Raw genomic sequence first — 20,556 nt, 5'->3', positions numbered from 1 at the left:
CCGCCCCGCCTCCTTCTGCGCACCCTTCCCCGCTGGCCGGCTGGCGGCGGGCGGCCCGCGACCGCGGAGCATAGAGCTCGAGCGGCTAGAGAGGAAGCGTAGGGGGACGGACTACCATAGAGTACCAGCCCAGCCACAACCCGGATGGTCCGTCTCTCTCTTCGTCCGTCCACTCACAGTCCCCGGGAGGCTCACCCGGACGGAAACGGAAGTGAGAGAAACGGCAAGAAGAAGGGACCGTTCGCATGCGCAGTTTGTAGTGTCTTGTAGCGCCGGGCCTAGTCTGGTTTTGGGGAGATGTTACACGTGGAGTGCTCTGTACGGAGCCGGCTGGCGGTGTGACGCTCTCCGGGGACGTTGGGACAGACCGTAGAGGCTGAAGATGTCGGTCCCGGTGGCAGGGCTCCCCCGGCGCCTGGCGCTCTCAGCCTTGGCCGGTGCTGGTCGCTTTTGCGCTTTGGGGTCTGGAGGGACGAGGTGGAGGGGCGTCCCCGCGGGGCACCGCCGGGGCTTGGCTGACCTCCAGCCGAAGCGGGTGCCCCGTCAGGGCTTCAAAGACTCAGACTCGTGGTTGCCCAAGTACCGCTCAGAGCGCAAGAGTTACATAACCAATCCGAACCTGGCCACGACCTTGGTGCGGATCCTGAAGGAAGAGGCGAAAAGCCCTGACCAGCTCTTCCTGGAGTGCAATCCAGGTGAGTCGGCCGGGGACCACCTTTCCTTGGAGTTCATCGCTCGTGCCACTTTCCCTCGACCGTCCGTGGGGGCCCGTTTAAGACATGACCCCTTGGAGCAGCTGGGATGGTCGGTCCCGGTCGTGACACCAGGAAATATTTCCGCAGCAGTTTGCACTTGACGCAGCATTTGATAAAACGTGCTCCTAGATTTTACGGTCTCCTCAAAATACTTGCAAGTCCCTCCCCAGAGAACTTCTATCTTTCACATACTCCTCCTAGAGACCCTAGCAGGAGGCCTAGAACGTAAGATGTATAGACTTTCTGAAAGGTGCTTTTTTTTTTTTTTTTTTGGTGAAGATTTTATTTTATTTCTTACGTAATCTTTATATCCAATGTGGGGCTCGAACTTATGACCAGGAGATCCAGAGTCGCGTGCTCCACCAACTGGGCCAGCCCGACACCCCTGCAAAAAGTACTTTTTTTTTTTAAGGAGCAGGGCTTGTCCTGAGTCAGTTCTGTTTAGGTTTCACAGTATCTTTTCCTGGTTAGAGTCCATGAATAAGTGGTATGCTAAAGGCAACTTTGTTTGTTTTTCCTGGGACAGTAAAACATTGTGATTAAGAGGCTTTGGCTTTGACAGAATAGATTCAAAGCCAAGCAGCATCATTTATCAGTTGTGATGTTAGAGTCACATGATTTTTATGTAATCCCCAGGTTTCCTGTGTGTAAATGAGGAGTGTAGTATCTTCTTTGGGAATGTTGTGAGGGTCAGAATTAAGTAATATGTGTGAAACATCGACTCTAGTCGATATTGAGAAAAGTTGTTTCTTTTGCAAATAAATTTTTTCCTTCTGTTAATAACACTAGGTCCTGGAATCCTGACTCAAGCATTACTTGAAAGCAAGGCCAAGGTGATTGCCCTTGAAAGTAACAGAACTTTTCTTCCACATTTGGAGGTATCCTTTTAGTTTCTAAACTAATTTATTGTTCAGCTAGCTATCTTTGAGTATTTAGGGAAGGGAAAATTAAACACCCAATTTATTTTTATAGAATCACTTTGGGGGGCCTTGCTGTAAATATATTTTATCTCCCATGACTAGAACATAGCATAATTAGTATCATAGAGCTATCAGTGCTTGTTGAATGACTGAAATATTGGAGTTCTGAGACTTGTTCTCTGATTCTGTCTCTGCTGCAGACTAGTTGGGGGACTTTGAACAGTGTGTAACTTGACATCTCTAGGCTTGTTTCCTTATCTCTCATAGGGTATCCTGTGCCTCTGCTTTCTGTGAACTTAGAATCTAGGTTAATAGGACTATGTTAACTCTGGATTTAGGGTTTCAGAGGCAAGAAAGGTTTGTTATGGTCAAATACAGTAGCATGTGGGGAAAGCATTATCCAAATGGGTTTTTCAGTGAATTCTGCTTTTATGGCAGACAGGTTCACATTAACAGTGAAGTAGAAATACCTTGTCTCACCGCCAGCCTCTTCCCTTCTCTTTCCCTTCCCTCCTGAGTCTCTAGATTCAGTTTAGGAAGCTTGTACTTCCTGGTGCCAAATTCCTGAAACCACATACAATGGTATTTAAAAGTGCAGGACAAGGGGCGCCTGGGTGGCTCAGTGAGTTAAGCATCTGCCTTCGGCTTGGGTCATGATCCCAGGGTCCTGGGATCCAACCCCACATTGAGCTCCCTGCTCGGAGGGGAGTCCCTCTGCCTGCCGCTCTCCTTGCTTGTGCTCTCTCAATCTCTGTCAAATAAATAAATCTTCTAAAAAAGTGCAGGATGACAACAAAAAATTATGAAAATGTCCACCAAATCCAGTTGTTTATTTCTTAAATAAAACGTTGCATGTTAGATGGTTGTTATCCTACAACTGACAGATTTGAAAAGAACTAAGGATTTTTTTTTTTTTTTTTTAAGATTTTATTTATTGGGGCGCCTGGGTGGCTCAGTGGGTTAACCCACTGCCTTCGGCTCGGGTCATGATCTCAGGGTCCTGGGATCGAGCCCCGCGTCAGGCTCTCTGCTCGGCAGCGAGCCTGCTTCCTCCCCTCTCTCTGCCTGCCTCTCTGCCTACTTGTGATCTCTGTCTGTCAAATAAATAAATAAAATATTGTAAAAAAAATTATTTATTCATTTGAGAGAGAGAGAGAACACCAGCAGGGGGAGAGAGAGAAGGTGAGTGGAGCAGGGAGCCCAATGTGGGACTGCATCCCAGGACCCTGAGATCATGGCCTGAGCCTAAGGCAGGTGCTTAACCAAGTGAGCCAACCAGGTGCCCGAGAAATTTAGGGGTTTAGCCAGATTATTTAATTGATGCTGAATCTGCTGGGATCCCAAAAAAACATGAGGAGAAAAGAACACAAAATTGAAGAAAGATTATGAAGTGTGATTTAGTCACCACAGCCATCTGCAATTTCAATTTCACTTGAGGAATTAGAAACAAAGTAGTTTTTATTTTTATCTTTTTATTTATCTATTTATCTATTTATTACAATTTTATTTATTTGACAGATCACAAGTAGGCAGGGGATGGGGAGCAGGCTCCCTGCTGAGCGGAGAGCCTGATACGGGTACTTGATCCCAGGACCTTGGGATCATGACCTGAGCCGAAGGCAGAGGCTTTAACCCACTGAGCCACCCAGGTGCCCCTATTTTGATCTTTTTTTTTTTTTTTTTTTTTTTTTTAATTAAGATTATTTATTTATTTATTTATTTGACAGACAGAGATCACAGGTAGGCAGAGAGGCAGGCAGGCAGAGAGAGGAGGAAGCAGGCTCCCCGCAGAGCAGAGAGCCCGACGCGGGGCTCGATCCCAGGACCCTGGGATCATGACCCGAGCCGAAGGCAGAGGCTTTAACCCACTGAGCCACCCAGGCGCCCCTATTTTGATCTTTTTAAAAAAGGATTAGTTTTGTTTTTGAGGGGCAGGAGAGAGAGAGAGAATCTTTACCAGGTTCCATGCCCAGCTTAGAGCCTGAGCCAGGACTCGATCTCAAGACTCTGAGATCATGACCTGAGCCGAAATCAAACAGTTGGACACTCAACTGACTAAGCCATCCAAGTGCCCCAAGGCCTGTGTTTGAAGGTTAATCTGCATGTTTACAAAACAATTAAAAAGCATTAAACTGTCTATTTACGGGCTCCTGGGTGGCTCAGTCCTTCAGCGTCTGCCTTCAGCTCAGGTCATGATCCCAGGGTCCTGGGATCAAACCCCACATCGGTGTCCCTGCTCAGCTGGAAGCTTGCTTCTTCCTCTTCCACTCCCCCTGCTTGTGTTCCTGCTCTCACTTTCTTTCTGTCAAATAAATAATAAAATCTTTTTTAAAAATGTCTATTTAGTTTCTTACCAGTAACACAGTAGTTGGCTTTCTTGGAAAATCAAGATTCATGTTAATTTGAAATCCATGATTCCATGAAGAATGGAATCATGGGGGCTAGAAAGTTCATGACACGCATAAGTTTCCTATAACAAATACAGGAATATTCGTCATAAATGTTTCTGAAACTGCAGAGTAAACACCAGATCAGTCTGATCAGATCCAGTCTTTGGTTAGAACTAAGACTATGTTCCAGTTCCAGCTTTCAGCTTCTTTCTAACTCCCCACGTCTCCCCTCAGCACTAAAGTTCAGCCCTCAGGAGGTATCCACTCTTATTAACTAACCATCATTATGACAGAGGGAAAAGCCATTCAGATAAGGTTTAATGTGAATTCATCTATTTGCCAGAATAAAAGAGAAATAACCATTTAAGTAAACGTTTTGTTAGGAGCCTGGGTGGCTCAGTCAGTTAAGTGTCCAACTCTTGGTTTTGGCTTTGGTCGTGATCTCAGGGCTGTAAGATCAAGCCCTGAGTAGGACTGCTCGCTCAGTCGGGAGTCAGCTTGAAGATTCTCTCTCCATTTGCCCCTCCCCCTGCTTGTATGTGTGGGTGCCTGTGATGTCTCCCTCTGAAATAAATCTTTTAAAAATGAAATAAATAGAAGTCTTGTGGCTGTAAATCACAGCTTTAAAGTGGTGCTCTCAGCCTACAATGCTTCTAGCCACCCAGAATTTTGCTCCTAAAAACTGAAAAAATTTTCAAGGATGATGCTCAAATCAGAATTTTTGTTTAACAGTAGAACCCCCACCCTCTCTAATAAAATTCATAAGGCTCCACATGAACAGTGTTTCAGCAGGAGCAGTTTTCCTATCTGGATATGCTAGAGATAAGTTTTCAAATTGTGTTCTGTAATAATAAATCATGATATATTCCTTTTTGGAAACAAGAACTACTGTTGCAGAAAGAGCTGTGCATGTTCAGTTGAAGAGCCCTCAGCTTTTGTGGCAAATGGTGTGGTATTTCAGCAGAGATAGAAGACAGTCTTTTCAAGTCAGGCTGAATGTCGCTCTAGCCATCCTGCTACCTTGAGGACCCTTGGGCAATTAAGTAATTTAATCTGTTTGACCTTGGTTTTTCTCATCTATAAAATAGAGACATTAATGCCCACTGGTAAAGGATCTTGTTGCAATTTGTTTTTATTTTAAACATTTTATTTATTTTAGAGCGGGGGTGGTAGGGGAGGGGCAGAGGACATGGGAGAGAGAATCACAAGCAGACTCCTGGCTGTGCATGGAGCCCAATGTGGGGCTCGATCTCATGACCCAGAGATCATGACCTGAGCCCTAATCAAGAGCATGCTTGATCAGCTGTGCCACCCAGGTGCCCCTCTTGCTGCGATTTAAATAAGATGAGCTGTGCTTCCTGGTTTGTTTGTTTTTGTTTTTTTAATTTTGTTTTTATTTATTTATTTGACAGAGAGAGTGAGAGAGCACAAGCAGGGGGAGCAGAGGGAGAGTGAGAAGCAGACACCCCTCTTAGCAGGGAGCCCAATGTGGGACTTGATCCCAGGACCCTGAGATCATGACCTGAGCAAAGGCAGACACCCAACCATCTGAGCCACCCTGTTGCCCTGTGCTTCCTGGGTTTGAATCCTAAATGCAGTTGGGTTTTTAAATGTGATTTCACTATTATTATAGAACTAAATTATTCTGGAGTTCTGGCTGTCATATCATTTTTCCCATTATTGCATGGTACATAACAGGTGCAAAAACAAAAACATACTTTCAGAATAGGAGTGGGACAAAGTCTGAATGTATACATTCCTTTTACATTTCTATCAAGCCAAAATTCATTAGCTTTTCTTAGTTACAAAGATTAAAATAGGACTCTTGAATAACTTCTGAGGTTATTTTGTTGCTCTCCAAACAGAACAGTTTGTAAGAATTTCAAGATAATCTGTTTTAAGATAAGCATCAAGTGAGTGTTCTTTTTCTCTAGCTGTCATAACACACACTCTGGTTCTCTTCTGTACATTTTTTGGCTTATTCCCAGCTTTTCGTGAGACTCTGGAGTTACTCCATCCTCAGGCCTCGTCTTCTGTGCTTCTCTTTAGGGGATCTCATCTGTACCCCTGGCTTTAATAACCTCCAACAAGCAAAATTTTTACCAATTATAACTTTACCCTGGACCACTCCACTAATCTTCCTGTTCAGGTCTACAGCTTCCCACCTGGCATCTCCACTTCCTATTCTCTGGTTCATGTAAGAGGAATCTCAAACTTCACAGGACCAAAAGTACCTGATTTCTACCCAAGTCTGTTCCTTCCCTAGTCTTTCTCAAGGCTCTCCATAAAAATGATTAGAATTTACTAGATTTAGAAATAAAATAAGATTTATAGGTTGAAATCAAACACTTAAGGAAAATTGGGTTTTTGGAGCACCTGGGTGGCTGTTGGTGAAGCCTCTGCCTGCTTCTCAGGTCATGATCCTGGGAGTCCTGGGAGCTTTGGGCTCCCTGCTCAGCAGGGAGTCTGTTTCTCCCTCTCCCTCTGCCCCACTCCCACCCCCACTCATGAGCATGCACTCTCTTTCAAATAAATACATAAAATCTTTTTAAAAAATAAATAGACATTAAAAATAAAAATTGGGTTTTTTATTTCATAACTCTAAGTTGCAAATTCTTGAAACCTCAATATATACCAATAGAATTTTCTGTGCATGAGAATCTCAGAATGCATTTTAAGTCCCATTGAACTCTTCTGTTTGTTTGTTTGTTTATTGTGACTTCAAATTATGTTTATGGAGTCTTGTCGCTAACCCTTGCTCTCATTACTAAGATGTCCAGTGCTACAACAGAATGAGCACATCAGGGCAGTGAAAAGATGGAGGTATATCGGACCTCTTTTATGGCAGACAAGGAGCTTTCCTTCTGTATTTGCTTCTGTCTTTAGAAAACATAAATGAAAAATAAAGGGGAAAAGGGAAAGTGACCTACACGATGAGGATAGCCAGGTTCATCTGGTAAAGGACTAATTAAAAAAGGACTAGTAAAAACAGGACTGTCAGCATTTAACTTTAATATTTTTATCGTTTTGAGGGCACTTGGGTGGCTCGGTGGGTCAAAGCCTCTGCCTTCTGCTCAGGTCACGATACCAGGGTCCTGAGATCAACCCCTGTATCGGACTCTGCTCGGCGGGGACCCTGCTTCCTCCTTTCTCTGCCTGCCTTTCTGCCTACTTGTGATCTCTGTCAAATAAAGAAAATCTTTAAAAAAATTTTTTTTTTTTTTTATAATTTTTCCCCCTCTACTCCGAAGCATCTGGCCACAGCCAGCAGATGTTGCGGCTCTCTGCCTGGGCCCAGGTGTGGTCTCGCAGTCTCCGCTGATACTCCAGGCGGCTGCCACTAAGCAATCAGATTAGTGTGAGGACGCTTTCTGAGTAGCTGAAGGCACTGAGAAAAAGTAGAAAAAGTGAGAGGATAAGTGAGAATTTGTTGAAGGTTTTTTGGCTTGGGGGCTTTTTCTCAGTAATACTGTACTTTGATTGCTTTTCAGGCATTAATTGATTTCTCTTTTAAATTTTAGGATAAAGTTTTTTTTTTTTTTTTAAAGATTTTATTTATTTATTTGATAGAGAGAAATCACAAGTAGGCAGAGAGGCAGGCAGAGAGAGAGAGAGGGAAGCAGGCTCCCTGCTGAGCAGAGAGCCCGATGCGGGACTGGATCCCAGGACCCTGAGATCATGACCTGAGCTGAAGGCAGCGGCTTAACCCACTGAGCCACCCAGGCGCCCTAGGATAAAGTTTTTGAAGTAGATCTTTGAGTGGGTACAAAGTCTCCCTAACACTGACAATTTTAAACCTGTTATCTCTGTCTCTCTTCAGTCCCTGCAGAAAAAGATGAATGGAAAACTAGAAGTGGTCTACTGTGACTTCTTTAAAATGGACCCTAGAAATTTTGGAATAGTAAAACCTCCCATCATGATTTCAGAAACGCTTTTTCGGCATTTGGGAATAGAAGCAGTTCCTTGGTCAAAAGGTAATGCGTCCTGCCTGGGTGGTAGAGTGTGTGAACAGGTGCTCTCAGGTGACTGTGGTTTTGCCCTCACATAGACTGAATCCGAGCAGTTCCATGGATGGCCATGGAAGATGCCGAGGCGTCATTTTAGTTGATTTTATATAGCTTGTAGAGTTAGTCTGACTCAATAAAATACGATTTTAGGAAAAATTTTAACAATTTACTCAAATATTTTTGCTTGTATTCCTAACAGATACCCCATTAAGAGTAGTTGGAATCTTCCCATCAAAAAATGAGAAAAAGATACTTTGGAAACTTTTATATGACCTGTATTCTTCTACTTCTATATTTAGTTATGGACGAGTAGAACTAAATATGTTTATTACTGAAAAAGAATATGAGGTATGTTATTACAAGTACTTGATGTACTTGTTTTGGAAGAGTTTTGTGATCTGTCTCTGAGTGGTGTTAATCTGAATGACTTTAATTTGAGCTCATGGCATTTGAGAGTATTAAGATGGATTTTAAATTTTGTAGAGCATTCTTTAGATTCGAGGTTTTTTTGTGGTTAAATACACATGACATATTTACTGTTTTAACCATTTTTAAGTGTACAGTTCCATGGCATTAAGTTCACATTGTCATAAAAGTGTACCACCATCTATTTCTTCTCAGCACACTTTTACCATCCCATACCGAATTAAGCATTACTCCACACCCTGAACCTCTGGTAAACATTGTCCTACTTTCTGTCTCAATGACTTTGACTATTCTAGGTACTTCAGCATAGGTGGAATCGTAGAGTATTGTAGTTAGTGTCTGACTGACTTCATTTAGCATAAAGCCTTTATGGTTCATTCAGGTCAAAGCATGTGTCAGAATTTCATTTTCTTTTTAAGGCTGAAAAATACACCATTGCATACGTCCGTGTGTGTGTGTTTGTGTACATTTATTTATTTTTTACACACAAACATATACACATAGATACATACACCCACCATCTTTTCTTTATCCATTCATCTGTCAAAGGACATTTGAGTTGCTTCTACTTTATTGTTGTTGTGAATGATGCTGCCATGAGCTTTGGTGTACAAATACCTCTTCCAGTCCCGGCTTTCAGTACTTTTGAGTGTATACCCAGAAGTGGAATTACTGGATCTTATGGCAATACTTTTTTTTCTTTAAGATTTTTTTATTTGACGGTGGGGGGCCAGTGAGAAAGCATGCAAACGGGGAAAGAGAGAATCTTCTTAAGATTTTTTTTTAAGTTTAATTTGTTTTGTTTTTCGTTTGGTTTTGGTTTTTTTTTTTTGTGGAGAGAGAGAGAGAACACAGAGTGTGAGAGAGAGAAGCAGACCCCCGCTGAGCAGGGAGTCCAACTTGGGGCTTGATTCCAGGACCCCTAGATTATGACCTGAGCCAAAGGCAGATGTTTGTTTAATCTACTAAGCCAACCAATCACTCCAGTACTATTTTTAATTTTTGTTTTAAATTTTGTAATTTTCTAAGGACCCACCCTACTATTTTCCATATTGTCTGTACCATTTTATATTCCTACCAGGAATGCACGAGAGTTTCAATTTCCCATGCTCTCCCCAACACTTGTTTCCTGTTTTGTTTTGTTTTTAATACCTGTTGTAGTGCTTTGATTTGACTGGTGATGTGGAACATCTTTTCATGTGCTTATAGACTGTATATCATCTTTGGAAGAATGTCTGTGAAAGTCCTTTGCCCTTTTCTTTGGGTTGTTTTTTTTGTTTTTTCTGTTGAGTTTAAGGAGTTATTTCTATATTCTCAGTATTAACCTGTGCTCATATATGTGATTTGCATATATTTTTCCCCGTTTATGAGTTGCTGTTTCACACTGTTGTGTCCTTTGAGTCCCAAAGTTTTTAATTTTGATGAAGTCCAGTTTGTCTATTTTTTCTTTTTGTTGCCTGTGCTTTTGGTGTCATAGCTAAGAAGTCACTGTCAAATCCAATGTCATGAAGCCTTTTTTTCTTACGTTTCCTTCTAAGAGTTTTATAATTTCAGCTTTTATATTCTGGTCTTTGATCCATCTTGAATTACTTTGTTTTAATGGTATGTTGGGTAAGGGTCCAACTTCATGCTTTTGCATATGGGTATCCAGTTTTCCCAGCATCTTTTGTTGAAAAGACTGTCCCCCATCAAATGGCCTTGGTACCCTTGTCAAAACATCATTTAGTCATACACATGAGGGTCTGTTTCTGGGTGTTCTATTTCATTGCATTAGGCTATTCAGTGTCTCTTGAGATTCCATATGAATTTTAGGATGGATTTTCCTATTTCTGTGGAAAAAAAAGTTGGAATTTTGATATGGATTGCATTGACTCTGTCGATCACTTTGGGTAGTACTGACACTTTAACATTGGTCAGTCTTCCAATCTGAACACAGGTTGTTTTCCATTTATGTTTAATATTTTTCTTTGGTGTTTTGTAGTTTTCAGTGTACAAGTCTTTCTCCTCCTTGTTTAAACTGATTCCTAAGTATTTTACTCTTTTGGATGTTGTTATAAATGGAGTTGTTTTCTCAATTTTACTTTTTAGATTATTCATTGTTAGTGTATAGAAATATGATTGACTTTTGTGTGATTTTTATATCCTTCAACTTTGCTGATTCCATGTATTTTAACAGGGATATTTAGAGTTTTTTAGACTCTACTCTCTGAAATTAAAGAGCCTTCTGAAGTTCTTTATAAAATGTCTTGAGAGTAATGTTTCTTTTCTGCTCAGAATGCTTCACATTATCAATCTTCTAATCCATGGTAACATGAGATGCTTCTGCGTATGTAGGAGTTATGGGTTAGGGTAGTGGAATAAGAAATGAAAGGGTGATTTACTCACCAAGACTCAGTAAGGAAATAGTGACTGTCCGTGGAAAGCATCAGGGGACTCAGAACCTTGAGGCTGTACATACATTACATACATGAAGGATTGCGAGAAGAGGTGCCTGGGTGGCTCAGGCAGTTAAGTATCTGCCTTCAGCTCTGGGATCGAGCCCCAAATAGGGCTCCCTGCTCGGTGGGGAGCCTGCTTCTCCCTCTCCCTCTGCCTGCCACTCCCACTGCTTGTGCATGCTCTCTCTCTGCCAAATAAATAAATAAAATATTAAAAAAAAAAAAAAGATTGCAAGAAGAGAAACGGGTAACACTTCATCAATTTTTATCTTGCTACTGGGGAAATGTTTTAGTGCTGCCTTTACCATGGACCTTTTCATGTGTCGTTTTTGCTGTCCTGTCCTGTTCTCATTCACTGTGGAAACTGCTCGTCCTTCAGGTGTCAGCCGGAATAATTCTTGACTCAAAATTTACTAGCCCACTTGATACATACTTCTGACCTACACTTGTTCTTCTCCAGAGTCATTGTACATTTTTGTTTCATTTTTTTCTTTAATAATATTTTGCCCTGATGGGGGTTTGGCTGAAGGAAATCAGTCTCACATACATTATATTTTAAGTGTACATGATGATACATTTCAGTGTGGAAGTTTAAAAAGATTTTCTCTTCTTTGAAATGGTTACGGTTAAGATTTTCAATTCGAATTTTCTTTAATTTCTAAATATTATTAAGATATGACTTTTAAGATTCAGAATTATGTTTTGATTGCTTATGGTTATGTAAACATGTAACTTTTATTTTCCTTTTACTAGAAACTCGTGGCAAATCCCCAAAATCCACACTTGTATCAAGCATTAAGTGTGCTCTGGCAAGTAGCTTGTAATATTAAGCTTCTGCATGTGGTGAGTAAAATCCTTCTGAATTGCAAAAGAGAACTTGATTTTTATTTTTTATTATTTATTTTTTAAATTTTATTTTATTTAAATTCAGTTAATTAACTTAGAATGTATTACTAGTTTCAGAGGTAGAGTTCAGTGATTCTCAGTTATATAAAACACCCAGTGCTCATTACATCATGTGTCTTCCTTAATGACCATCACCCAGTTACCCCAGGCCCCCAGCCCCTGAACTTAATTGTTTTTTAAAGAGGCTATATTTTTGTGACCAGGAAATGGAGAAAAATGAAAAATTAATTTATTATTTTCCCCAGCTATTGAAGATAATAGAGTAAGGTAACTTGGTGCTTATGTTTTTGTCACAAATGTTTATATTTTTCTCTGATTATAAAATTAATATATGCTCATTATAAAAATTTAAGACAAGAAAGAAAGAGAGAGGGAAAGAAGAAAAGAATTTTAAAGACTCATCACTACAATTCCACCACCCAGAGGTCACTATTGACACTTGTGGCCTATTTGTAGCCTTTTACTTTTCCTTTGTTTTGTTTTGTTTGGTTTCTTTAAATAGTAAAGAGTATATTATTTTGTATCTTATTTTTCTTCACTTAATAGCTAATACAAGGGTTTTTTTTCCTCTCATCACTAGACATTTTTCCTAACTTTTCAGTGGCCAGTTAAAAACCTCATTATAGGGGCACCCGGGCAGTTTAGTCATTAAGCGTCTGCCTTTGGCTCGGGTCATGATCCCAGAGTCCTGGCATTGAGCACTGCATCGGGCTCCCAACTCAGCAGAAAGCCTGCTTCTCCCTCTCCCACTCCCCCTGCTTGTGTTCCCTCTCTCACTGTGTCGCTGTCAAATAAATAAATAAAATATTTTAAAAATTAATTAATCAACTAATTAATTAATTCATCATGTGTATCTCCATGTAGTCCCTTCAGTGTTGTTGTCCAGAAGCCAGTTAAGCCCCTCAGTGTGCATACTTAGTCATTAGAATGTTACTCATTTAATCTTAGCTTTTGTTCCAATTCTGTTTTTTCCTCCAATGCATGAGGTTCTTAGATTGAGTCTCTGTTCCTTGTCCTTAGTATCTGTTACGCCTATACTGTTTTTCCTGTATTCCCAGATCTTTTCACATTTGTGTTCACAACACTGACCCTGCATTTGTACGATGTAACGTTGGTACTGCCATTCTTGGTGTCCCTCATCTTTTATTACCTCAGTGATCTCTCATTCTCTTGGCTTTTTATCTGGGCCTCCCTCCTCTCCTTATCGGCTAGTTTCTTCATAAAAGATTCCTGAGGACTTTAGCTTTCTGGAGAGTCTTCTCTTTTTTTGTTCTGTAGTATTTATTTTCAAAGGCCCGGTGTTGACTTTTGCCATTCATTAATGTCAGTGTTGATTTGATGGCCCCTAATCTGATTATGAAAATATGGAAATTTTAGCTGTTAAGCCAACTAAAGGACCTATTTATGTAATTATATTAAGGATGATACTCTATCTAAGTAAGTAAGAGATCAGCAATGTCAGGATAGCCCTTTGATTCTCCTCTACTTATCTTAAAAAAAAGAGGAAGTGACATCTGGGTGGCTAAGTGGGTTGAGCCTCTGCCATTGGCTCAGATCGTAATCTCAGGGTCCTGGGATTGAGCCCCACATTGCGATCTCTACTCCGCAGAGAGCCTCCTTCCCCCACCCCCTCTGCCTGCCTCTCTGCCTACTTGTGATCTCCCTCTCTGTCAGAGAAAGAGAGAAAGAAGAGGAAAGTTTATGATTTAACTATCCCATGTTGTTTTTCTTAAGTCCAGTTAGAATGGTGACTTGAATTTAATTCATTCTGTTGTTTAGAGGCAGTAATAATTCAGGGCACTTTGAAGAGAACTAAAATGTTTTTGGTTTTGTTTACCTTCCCTCAAGGAGCCTTGGTCCTCGTTTGGCGTATACCGCCACAGTGGGGGACAGGAAAAGGTGAAGAATAAGGTAAGAATGAATACCCTTTTCTTTTCCCTCTAAATGGTACATCCTGTTGTTGTTTTTTTAAGATTGTCTGGTATTCTGTATTTATTTAAATATTTACTTTAACGATATTTGGAAATGTTCTTTCAAACATACCTTACTGCTTTTAATAAATTCAAATTATTTTGGAGGAGAATTGTAATTTTCAGCTGATTATACAGCGGATACTAGAGTAATAGGCTCAAACAGAATTTGACTTCCATCTCTATCTCTTGAAATGAGAATACATCCCAAGTTTGGAAAATACAGTCATCTAATACAATGTTCATCTAATTTGATAAACTAAAGGTGTAATTTTAGGGGCGCCTGGGTGGCTCAGTGGGTTAAAGCCTCTGCCTTCAACTCAGGTCATGATCTCAGGGTCCTGGGATCGAGCCCCACGTCGGGCTCTCTGCTCAGCAGGGAGCCTTCCTCCTCCTCTCTCTCTCTGCCTGCCTCTCTGCCTACTTGTGATCTCTGTCAAATAAATAAATAAAATATTTTTAAAAAAAATGTCATTTTAAAAGTCAGAGGTGTGTCATATTACTGTTTATAATGATTGTGTTTATAAACCGGTATGTCTTATTTCTTACCCAGAGGTTGAGGCTTTTGTTTGTGTTTTCCCCTTTTTATAGAACCAAAGTGATGATATTATAAAGTGATCTTCTGTTTACTTTATATCAGGGGGACTTGTAGCAAAATTGGAATGAAGTAGCTGAATTTTAAAAAACAATCCAAAGTTTAACTTCAGTCTGAAAGGCCCCATTTGCCTACTTCAGTTTTTATTCTCATTCTTGCCACTAAAAGAAAAAAAAGAAAGTGATCGATTTAAAAATGATCTGACTTTTCAGTGGTCATTGTTGTGATCACTGAGGTTTTAGCTCTATTTCACTCTCCATAAGCATATTTTTGTAGCATCACAAAATAGAATCAGAGTAATTTATTTTGGCTTAAGTCCATTAGGAACTTATCCAAATGTCCGCAAAGTAAAAATTCCTATATATCACAAACTATCATTTTTTCACTGATTAGAGCAAAAACTAAAAAAGGTTTTTTTGGCTAATTTAAACATACAGACTTTTTTTTTTTTTTTAAGGTTTTATTTATTTATTTGACAGAGAGGATCACAAGTAGGCAGAGAGGCAGGCAGAGAGAGAGGAGGAAGCAGGCTCCCTGCCAAGCAGAGAACCCGACGCGGGGCTCGATCCCAGGACCCTGAGATCATGACCTGAGCCTAAGACAGAGGCTTAATCCACTGAGTCACCCAGATCCCCAAACATACAGACTTTATGGGTGAAAGGAAGATAACCAGATGCCATGTTTCCTGAGAGAATTGGATTCAGATGTTCCACCTGTGTCTCTGATACCAGCATGCTCCTAATTGCTGCAGAGGCAACTTTGAGACATTTAACAGTTTTCAGAGCACGTTATTCTTATTTCCATCCAAGTTGTTTCGGATTTTCCACTTTTTGGAAGCCATATTTTTATCACTGGAACTTTTTTCCTAACTACAAATAGCCATCCATTTAACACCAAGACAGTTTTTTCTTCCCTATTTGTCAAGTCTGTTATCTGTAACTACAAAGCTATCCACCAGTTTCCCTTTTTTAAAAATTAATTTTTAAATAATCGGGGTTGCCCAACCTGGGGCTTGCACTCATAACCCCAAAGAATTGCATGCTCTACCAACTGAGCCTGCCAGGTACCCCCTGCCAGCTTGCTTTTTGAAGTCACTTCAAAACTCTTATTAACAACATACAACACTTTGTGGTATGAGGTTATCTCCCTCTCTAATTAATAATTACTAAATATTTTTTGAATTTCATTACCTTCCTTTTTTTTTTTTTTAAACTAATGCCTTCAACTGTAAGCATCCAAAACTAGAAACGAAATTACTGAAAGTTTCCTTTTCAGGCAATAGGTCTTCCACAAAGAGTATATATACTAAAAAAAGTGTATGTACATACATATGTGTGTGTATATGTAGTTAGAGAAGTAAGTAAGGGCTCACTAGCTAATATATGAAATTTCCAAAGGACTTAACATAAGGCCTCTGTGCTTTCTGAGGGATAATTTCTGAGGGAAAAGACATCCTTTTTTAATTTTTTTTAAAGATTTTTATTTATTTATTTGACAGAGAGAAATCACAAGTAGATGGAGAGGCAGGCAGAGAGAGAGAGGGAAGCAGACTCCCCGCTGAGCAGAGAGCCTGATGCGGGGCTCGATCCCAGGACCCTGAGATCATGACCTGAGCCGAAGGCAGCGGCTCAACCCACTGAGCCACCCAGGCACCCCAGGAAAAGACATCTTAACCTTACATTAAGGCATGTGCTTTTTAGAGAAATCCAAATATGGTATACTAGAGCAGGTTGGCTGACTTTCTCAGTTAAGGGCCGAGCAGCAAATGTTTTATGCTTTATAGCCCACATAATAGCCTCTGTTCTATTCTTTGTTTTTTCTTTTTGTTTTTCTTTTTCTTTTTTTTCTTTAAACAATGATTTACAAAGGTAAAAACCATTCTTAGATCCAGACTATACAAAAACAGGCAGGCCGTGAACCATAGTTCGTAACCCCATAGTTTTTTACATATCCAAGGGAAAATTATAAGTCAATAATGCCTTTTTATCCTTAGGATCTGGTGTTGTATCTCAAATATAGAAGAAATTCCGTACGTGTTAGTGTACTGGTTGGGATTTGATTTTACCCTTCTTCAAAGTTAATAAGCTGTTACTCTTCCATGGATACGGCCCACAGGTAGACTCCTAGATCACACCAAGGACTTTACTGCCCCCACCTCCATGGGGTAACGTGATGTTCCTCAGTAGATGCTGGAGCTTGCATTGAAGCTCTGAAACACAGAGCTGGGAGAATCCACTTCTTTTATAGCAAACATGAAGCATGCTTCTCTTTGTCCTGGATAGAGCCATTATCTCACCCCTCACGGTGGCGTGCTGCAGACAACCCAGAGAAACTGCCCAGGTGAACAGTGCTTAGGGCCTTGCATTCTAGGCACACCCAGCAAGAGTGTACAGGAGCGCTCAGAGTGTATGGTAATTGCCCCTTCCAACAACTAGCTTGAATGAGTAATCGAACCCCCTCTTGCTCTGGTAGTATTTTATGACTAACACTATTTTCTTCTCTTTCCAGAATCCATTAGTACAAACAGATAAACAAGTAGAAGAAAACATGTGTTTAATTCAACTGACTCCTCTTGAGAATTTATTTACAGAAAATTTAACATCTGTTAACTATGATATATTTTTTCACATGTTAAAGCAGTGTTTTATGAAGCGCAATTTCAGACTAATGGACCATTTACAGTAAGTAAGAAGAATAAAAGCAAGTATAAAAGCAATTTAATAGAAGAATCATACTTTCATGTTAAAGGTCTATCTTCTGGATCTTGTATATCTTGAGTAACAGAGTGAGGTACCATGTTTTCACTCATCTGTTTCTTCACAACACTTCCTTCCCTGGTGCACATTTTAAGAAAAATAAAATTCAGTTTTCCATATAGTCCTATATTCTTGATATTTTCATTTTCATTTAAATAGGTATTGTAAATGAAAATATCAAGAATATAGGAAATTGGGACACTTGGTGGCTCAGTCAGTTGAGCTTCTGACTCAATTTCAGCTCAGGTCTTGATCTTGGGGTTGTGAGTTCACGCTCTACCTGGAGCCTACCTTAAAAAAAAAGACTATAAGAAATTAAGCAGTAAATAGGTAAAATGTGGTGAAAAATTGTTTAAAATTCACTTGGTGATCTCTGAATTAAAAGCATGTTTACACCTGTGACCAGGATTCCATTCAAAATCAAAAGATACTGGAAATAGTTTCCACCAACATATGAAACTTGTTCAGTTGTTATTGTCAGAGGCTCACTGATGGTTTCTTGCCAAGCTAATAAATAAGGCAGTTTTCTGCTTTATAATTTATTCACCAGTAATTATTACATGAAGAGGTGAAAACTGTTCCCTCTTCGAAATCTGCTGGATTCCAGTTTCTGCTATTTGTACTTACTGAACTATTCCATGGACCTAAATGGAGTTAAGATTGTTTTTGCAGAGAGTTAACAGATGAAAGAGGTAGGCAGAATATTTTTGAAGGGCAATATTAGACTAGAATGTTGTTTTAGAATTGAAAATGTGTTAAAGCCCACATTTGCTTTTTTCGTGACAGGTAAGCCGTGAAACTTTAGAAATGATACTAAAAGCTATACATTGTATGCAAGCTCTTAAAACAAATGAGATTAATTATTTATCCATAAGTTAAACATTTTATCTTTTTTTTTTTTAAAGATTTTATTTTTTTATTTGACAGACAGAGATCACAAGTAGTCAGAGAAGCAGGCAGAGAGAGAGGAGGAAGCAGGTTCGCTGCTGAGCAGAGAGCCTGATGCGGGGCTTTGATCCCAGGACTCTGAGATCATGACCTAAGCCAAAGGCAGAGGCTTTAACCCACTGAGCCACCCATGTGCCCCTAAGTTAAGCATTTTAAATGGGGCATAGAAACCATCTCTACCAATATTTACTGCGATTATAAAAAGGAATTAAGCAGATTTACTTTGTGTTTCGTTTGCAGGTTATTGAGTCCAGTTAATGCAACGGCTATATTGAAGGAAATGGGAAAACATGGAGACATGAAAATAACAGATCTGTACCCTCAAGACTTTAAACAGCTTTTTGAAACTATAGAGTATTTCAAAGAATCTTGTAGGTGGCTATTTGATGATTGCATGGAAGAAATGATCGTGTAGGGTACTTGACTGCCCACACATTAGCTGGAGCCATTGATTTATTTGGAAGTTACGGCACAGATGGGAGAGAACTAAGTTTGAAAAGCTTCCAGTCTTTCAACAGAAGATAACTATTCTTGTTTTGCAGATTGGGCAGGTAATTTCTTTTGAAGGTGGTACTTTTAGCAAATTAGATAAAACTATGGCTGCTATTTCATTCACAAAAAATAAAGTGAAAACTTAACTTTTAATTGTGGATTTGATTAGATTGCATTTGTTTTGTTTTAAATTCCTATAAACTGTGGACATACTGCTAGTTGTAGAATATTGCCAGATGAAACTTAGTTTTAAAAAATCCCTTTGGCCAAAGGTGTTTGGCTGGCTCAGTCAGTAGTGTGATTTGATCTCAGGGTTGTGAGTTTAAGCCCCACGTTGGGTGTAGAGCTTACTTTAAAAAATAAAATCCCGGGGCGCCTGGGTGGCTCAGTGGATTAAGCCTCTGCCTTCGGCTAGGGACGTGGCTCTCTGCTCAGCAGGGAGCCTGCTTCCCCCTCTCTCTCTGCCTCTCTGCCTACTTGTGGTCTCTGTCTGTCAAATAAATAAATAAAATCTTTAAAAAAAAAAAAATCCCTTTGTCCAAATACCTTACATTGAATTAACTTAAACATTCCACTTTCACTGTTGATTTTTGCTTCCTCCTGGAGGGCAAAAGAATTTGTACATTGTTAAGCTTAGAAAAGTAAATTAAAATGGTTTTAAGGGGTTTGTTTATTTTTCAGGTTGTTGAATTATATTGTTAAGTACTGTACAATAAAATTATTTCAATTTTAATATGGCTTATACTTTTTAGAAATTAAAATATTTTAAGTAATAAGATATTGTGATTTGTTGGTCTCTAATGAAATATTATTGAACCTAAGTTATTCACTTTAAATTCTGTTGTGTACAGTCAATGTGCTTTTAGTGAGTAACTCGATCTGTTTTATTCGAAAGTTGCTTAAATTTTTGTTCTCAAGGAAGTTCATCTGCGTTAGACCTTTACATGAACCTAAATGGAATTAAGAATGTTTTCTTAGATCATTGAAGAAGCTACTGGATTTTAACTGAGACCTATCAAATCTCAGATTTGTTTGCTATTATAATACTTTGTAATACCTGAGGCATATTATTAGTAAGTTTTTGCAAGGCAGATTGTCAGCATTTAGCCAAACCAGTTCTTCCTGACTTCCCTATTATAGTCATTGGTCTGCAATTCAACCTGGCTGGAAACGGAATCTTCTTTCTCCTAGAATTCCTATGCTGCCATTATTTAATCTGCCATATCTTTCTTCTCACTGTTCCTTCCACTCCTTTGCCTCCAGCCTAAATTTCTCCTGATGCTTCTTAACTAAATGAATATTAAGGTACCTGAGGTGGAGTGATTCCCATGGCAAGGCCTGCTACCATGTAGTTGGGGCTTAACACTCCCAGAGATATTTTGCCAAAGGGCCTCATGGCTGGCTAAGGATAATGAATGGTCATCTGGTTTGTTTGAATTCCCCTAAATCTGATGAGTTTAGCAGAATGTTCACAGGATGGGGCACCTGGGTGGCTCAGTCATTAAGCATCTGCCTTCGGCTCAGGTCATGATCTCAGGGTCCTGGGATTGAGCCCTACATCAGGGTCCCTGCTCAGCGGGAAGCCTACTTCTCCTTCTCCCACTCCCCCTGCTTGTGTTCCTGCTCTTGCTGTCTCTCTCTGTCAAATAAATAAAATCTTTAAAGAAAAAAAGAAAAGAATGTTCACAGGAATCATGGGAGCATGCCTGGTATCTCCAAAGAAGTTTTGTGCTTTTTTGTTGTTGTTGTTTTGTCTTTTTAAAAGATTTTATTTATTTATTTGACAGAGATCACAAGTAGGCAGAGAGGCAGAGCGAGAGAGAGGAGGAAGCAGGCTCCCTGCCGAGCAGAGACCCCGATGCCGGGCTCAATCCCAGGACACTGAGATCATGACCCGAGCCAAAGGCAGAGGCTTTAACCCACTGAGCCACCCAGGCGCCCCTGAGGAATTTT

General features: G+C 39.9%; 1 protein-coding gene across 2 annotated transcripts; it reads left to right on the top strand.

Moving 5' to 3' along the window:
- The first annotated feature begins 221 nt into the window (after positions 1 to 221).
- On the top strand, positions 222 to 18,756 carry TFB2M (transcription factor B2, mitochondrial). Of its 2 annotated transcripts, none has more exons than XM_044267078.1 (8): positions 222 to 695; positions 1,545 to 1,588; positions 7,886 to 8,039; positions 8,272 to 8,420; positions 11,690 to 11,779; positions 13,691 to 13,753; positions 16,916 to 17,088; positions 18,352 to 18,756. In XM_044267078.1, the coding sequence occupies exons 1-8, from the start codon at positions 383 to 385 to the stop codon at positions 18,524 to 18,526; spliced, it is 1,161 nt and encodes a 386-aa protein (XP_044123013.1). In that variant the 5' UTR covers positions 222 to 382; the 3' UTR covers positions 18,527 to 18,756. The 2 variants fall into 2 exon arrangements, with proteins under 2 accessions (XP_044123013.1, XP_044123012.1); XM_044267077.1 differs by having other exon boundaries at positions 1,545 to 1,633.
- The last annotated feature ends 1,800 nt before the right edge of the window (positions 18,757 to 20,556 follow it).

This window comes from Neovison vison, chromosome 10, assembly GCF_020171115.1.
Source record: "Neovison vison isolate M4711 chromosome 10, ASM_NN_V1, whole genome shotgun sequence".
Classification (NCBI taxonomy): Eukaryota; Metazoa; Chordata; class Mammalia; order Carnivora; family Mustelidae; genus Neogale; species Neogale vison.
This window is presented reverse-complemented; position numbering and strand designations above follow the sequence as displayed.

Excerpts from the sequence above, each read along its gene's own strand:
- TFB2M (XM_044267077.1), top strand. The coding sequence starts at position 383 with ATGTCGGTCCCGGTGGCAGGGCTCCCCCGGCGCCTGGCGCTCTCAGCC. Across the intron at positions 8,421-11,689 it reads TTACTGAAAAAGAATATGAG|AAACTCGTGGCAAATCCCCA; the intron begins GTATGTTATTAC and ends TCCTTTTACTAG. Across the intron at positions 11,780-13,690 it reads ATATTAAGCTTCTGCATGTG|GAGCCTTGGTCCTCGTTTGG; the intron begins GTGAGTAAAATC and ends CCTTCCCTCAAG.